The sequence below is a fragment of the Cervus canadensis genome, chromosome 17 (assembly GCF_019320065.1).
Source record: "Cervus canadensis isolate Bull #8, Minnesota chromosome 17, ASM1932006v1, whole genome shotgun sequence".
Classification (NCBI taxonomy): domain Eukaryota; kingdom Metazoa; phylum Chordata; class Mammalia; order Artiodactyla; family Cervidae; genus Cervus; species Cervus canadensis.
Genome location: NC_057402.1, coordinates 28,817,146 through 28,820,224, shown reverse-complemented (window position 1 = coordinate 28,820,224; position 3,079 = coordinate 28,817,146). Strand labels below are relative to the sequence as shown.

The 3,079-nt window shown below is 40.2% G+C and overlaps 1 protein-coding gene across 1 annotated transcript; it reads left to right on the top strand.

Annotated features, from left to right (window-relative positions):
* Positions 1-1,856: 1,856 nt before the first annotated feature.
* Positions 1,857-2,486, top strand: LOC122455300 (60S ribosomal protein L17). The gene has a single exon (XM_043490317.1). It carries the CDS (start codon positions 1,892-1,894, stop codon positions 2,444-2,446), a length of 555 nt encoding a protein of 184 aa, XP_043346252.1. The 5' UTR covers positions 1,857-1,891; the 3' UTR covers positions 2,447-2,486.
* The last annotated feature ends 593 nt before the right edge of the window (positions 2,487-3,079 follow it).

Below are 3,079 nucleotides of genomic sequence, written 5' to 3'. Positions count from 1 at the left end.
CTAGTACTTAATTTAAATTTACCATTTGTAGAGCATTTGTTAAGCACTTTGATGAATGCAGAAAACAGAGATCCTACCTTTAAGTAGTCTGTCAATGAAACTGTAAGGCAAGACAGAAATATGTAATGAGCTTTCTAAGACAAACACAAGTAGAAATTTCGTGAGATGGTTTGCAACTCTTTTCTTCCCTTCCTATCTCCCATCTTTATTTTTAGTAACTAATTTCACGAGGGCATTTAGTAGTTTGGTCTAACACAGTGGAGCTAGTAAGAGAGAAAAGTTGGTTTGTGCAAAAACTTACAGGTAAGATACAGAAAAGGAGAGAAGATAAAGATACAGCATCAATTCCTGAAAGGAACCATATTTGGGCTCTTGAATGAAGTGATGGGAGAGAGAGAAAAATTTCAGAAGATTTTCCATCCAAGCCCGTATGAGACTTAGAACACGAAGTGATGTAGTTCCCAGGGTGGGGAAATGAGGCACAAGTTATTAAATTTGGCACAAAGTTGGAAAAAAGCTCATTTTTACCTCTGTGTTATTTCCTAGATATCTCTGCAGTTTTGGTTCACTAAGAGATCAAAGTATGCATCAGTAGAAATCCCCGTACTTGACAGAATAGAGGACAGCAAGAACGAGCACAACACCCATTGAGGAGCTTCCTCCTGGCAGTGGTGGTCTTGTGGAGCCACGAGTGCCTAGCACAGAAGAATACTACCAAGCACATTACAATGCCCCTTGAGTCCTCAGAAATAACAAAGATCCCAGGAGATGGTGCCAAAGTCCTGCAATGAAATAGGCAAGCTTGAGCTAACAAGTTATTAAAACCTACAGATGAAGTCCTGAGAACATTTAGACTATAAATTTAGGAAACAATAATGAACAACTGAGGATGTAATACAGTTAAGTACAAAATTGTGTGGTAGGAACTCCATGTGTCATAGAATTTCAGAGATGGCTGAAAGCTAGAAGAGTTAGTAAATCTTCATCAAAGTGGTAGGAATAATATGGGACATTGAAAGATTCGTAGTTCTTATGGGTTATGCCAAAATTCATATGTTGAAACCTGACCTCCAATTTGACAGTATTAGAGGTGGGGCCCTTGAGAGGTAATTAGATTGTAAGTGTGGAATCCTCATAAATGGGATTAGGGCCCTAACAAGAAGAGAAAAAAAACTCAGCTTTCTTTCTGCAGTGTGAGGATACAGCTAGAAATTGGCAGTCTACAATCCCCAAGAGAGATCTCACCAGAACCTGAACATGCTGGTTCCTTGATCTTGGACTTCCAGTCTCCAGAATTGTGAGACATACATGTCTATTAGTTAAGCCAACCAAAAAAAAAAAGTAAGAAACTCAAGGAAAAGAAGATTTTTGGTGATAAAAATTCTTCAACATGGAAGTTTCAGTTGTATGATGGAGTCTGAAACAATATCCAAAGTGTTGTAAGATGAAGTGAAGTGAGGTGAAGTCACTCAGTCATATCTGACTCTTTGCAACCCCATGGACTGTAGCCTACCAGGTTCCTCCATCCATGGGATTTTCCAGGCAAGAATACTGAAACAGGTTGCCATTTCCTTCTCTAGGAGATCTTCCTGACCCAGGAATTGAACCCAGGTCTCCTGCATTGTAGGCAGACACTTTACCATCTGAGCCACCAGGAAAGTCCAAGATAATGTTATAAGATATAAGTTATAAGAAGCTATAAGATAATGGATATCAATAAACTGGAGAGAATGAACACTGCTCAATTCATTCTGTATAAATGTCAGCGAAATGAATGATAAATTTTACATGGTAAAAAAAGATATTTCAAGCAAAAATGTTTACTTTTTCTTGTCTTTTAAAAAAAGTTTCCCTCGCTTTTCCGGTAAGCGGCCTGAGCTGACCCTTAAAAATGGTGCGCTATTCACTCGACCCAGAAAACCCCACAAAATCATGCAAATCAAGAGGTTCAAATCTTCGTGTTCACTTTAAGAACACTCGTGAGACTGCCCAGGCCATAAAGGGTATGCATATCCGAAAAGCCACCAAGTATCTGAAGGATGTCACTTTAAAGAAGCAATGTGTGCCATTCCGTCGTTACAATGGTGGAGTTGGTAGGTGTGCACAGGCCAAACAGTGGGGCTGGACACAGGGTCGGTGGCCCAAAAAGAGTGCTGAATTTTTACTACACATGCTCAAAAATGCAGAGAGTAATGCTGAACTTAAGGGCTTAGATGTAGATTCTCTGGTCATTGAGCACATCCAAGTGAACAAAGCCCCCAAGATGAGGCGCAGGACTTACAGAGCTCACGGTCGGATCAACCCCTACATGAGCTCTCCCTGCCACATTGAGATGATCCTTACTGAAAAAGAACAGATTGTTCCTAAACCAGAAGAGGAGGTTGCACAGAAGAAAAAGATATCCCAGAAGAAACTGAAGAAACAAAAACTTATGGCCCGGGAATAAATGCCGCAGAAAATAAATGCAAATAAAAGTAAAAAAAAAAAAAAAAAAAAGTTTCCCTCATTTGAACTATATTTGAGGACAGCATACATGAAACCCAAAAAACAAGAAGAGACTAGATGTGACAGAATTCATAAGTGGGGGACCGTATTTCTTGGAACCTAACCTCGCTTTGTGCATTTCCACACTGAGATGTCCCCTGGCTGCACCCCACTTGAGCTACACATGTTTACGCAGAAACTCATGCTCAGAATGCTTTCATGCCCCCATCAGTTCCACCGGTCAAGTTTATCATGCCTGAGCTGAAGCTTACTTATTCATAACTGAAAATATAAATTGATTTCTAGTTATTATCAAGTTAGCATGTTATTGGGTTTCCCTGGTGACTCAAGCAGTAAAGAATCCACTTGCAATGCAGAGATCTGGGTTTGATCCCTGGGTGGGGAATATCCCCTGGAGAAGGGACTGGCTAGTCACTCCAGAATCTTGCCTTGAGAACTCCATGGACAGAGGAGCTTGGCGGGCTGCAGTTTATGGGGTCACAAAGAGTCAGACCAGACTGAGTGACTAACGCTTTCACTAGTATGTTATTTTTAAATTATATGTGTATTTTAAAGCAAGAGAAAAGTCTTGATT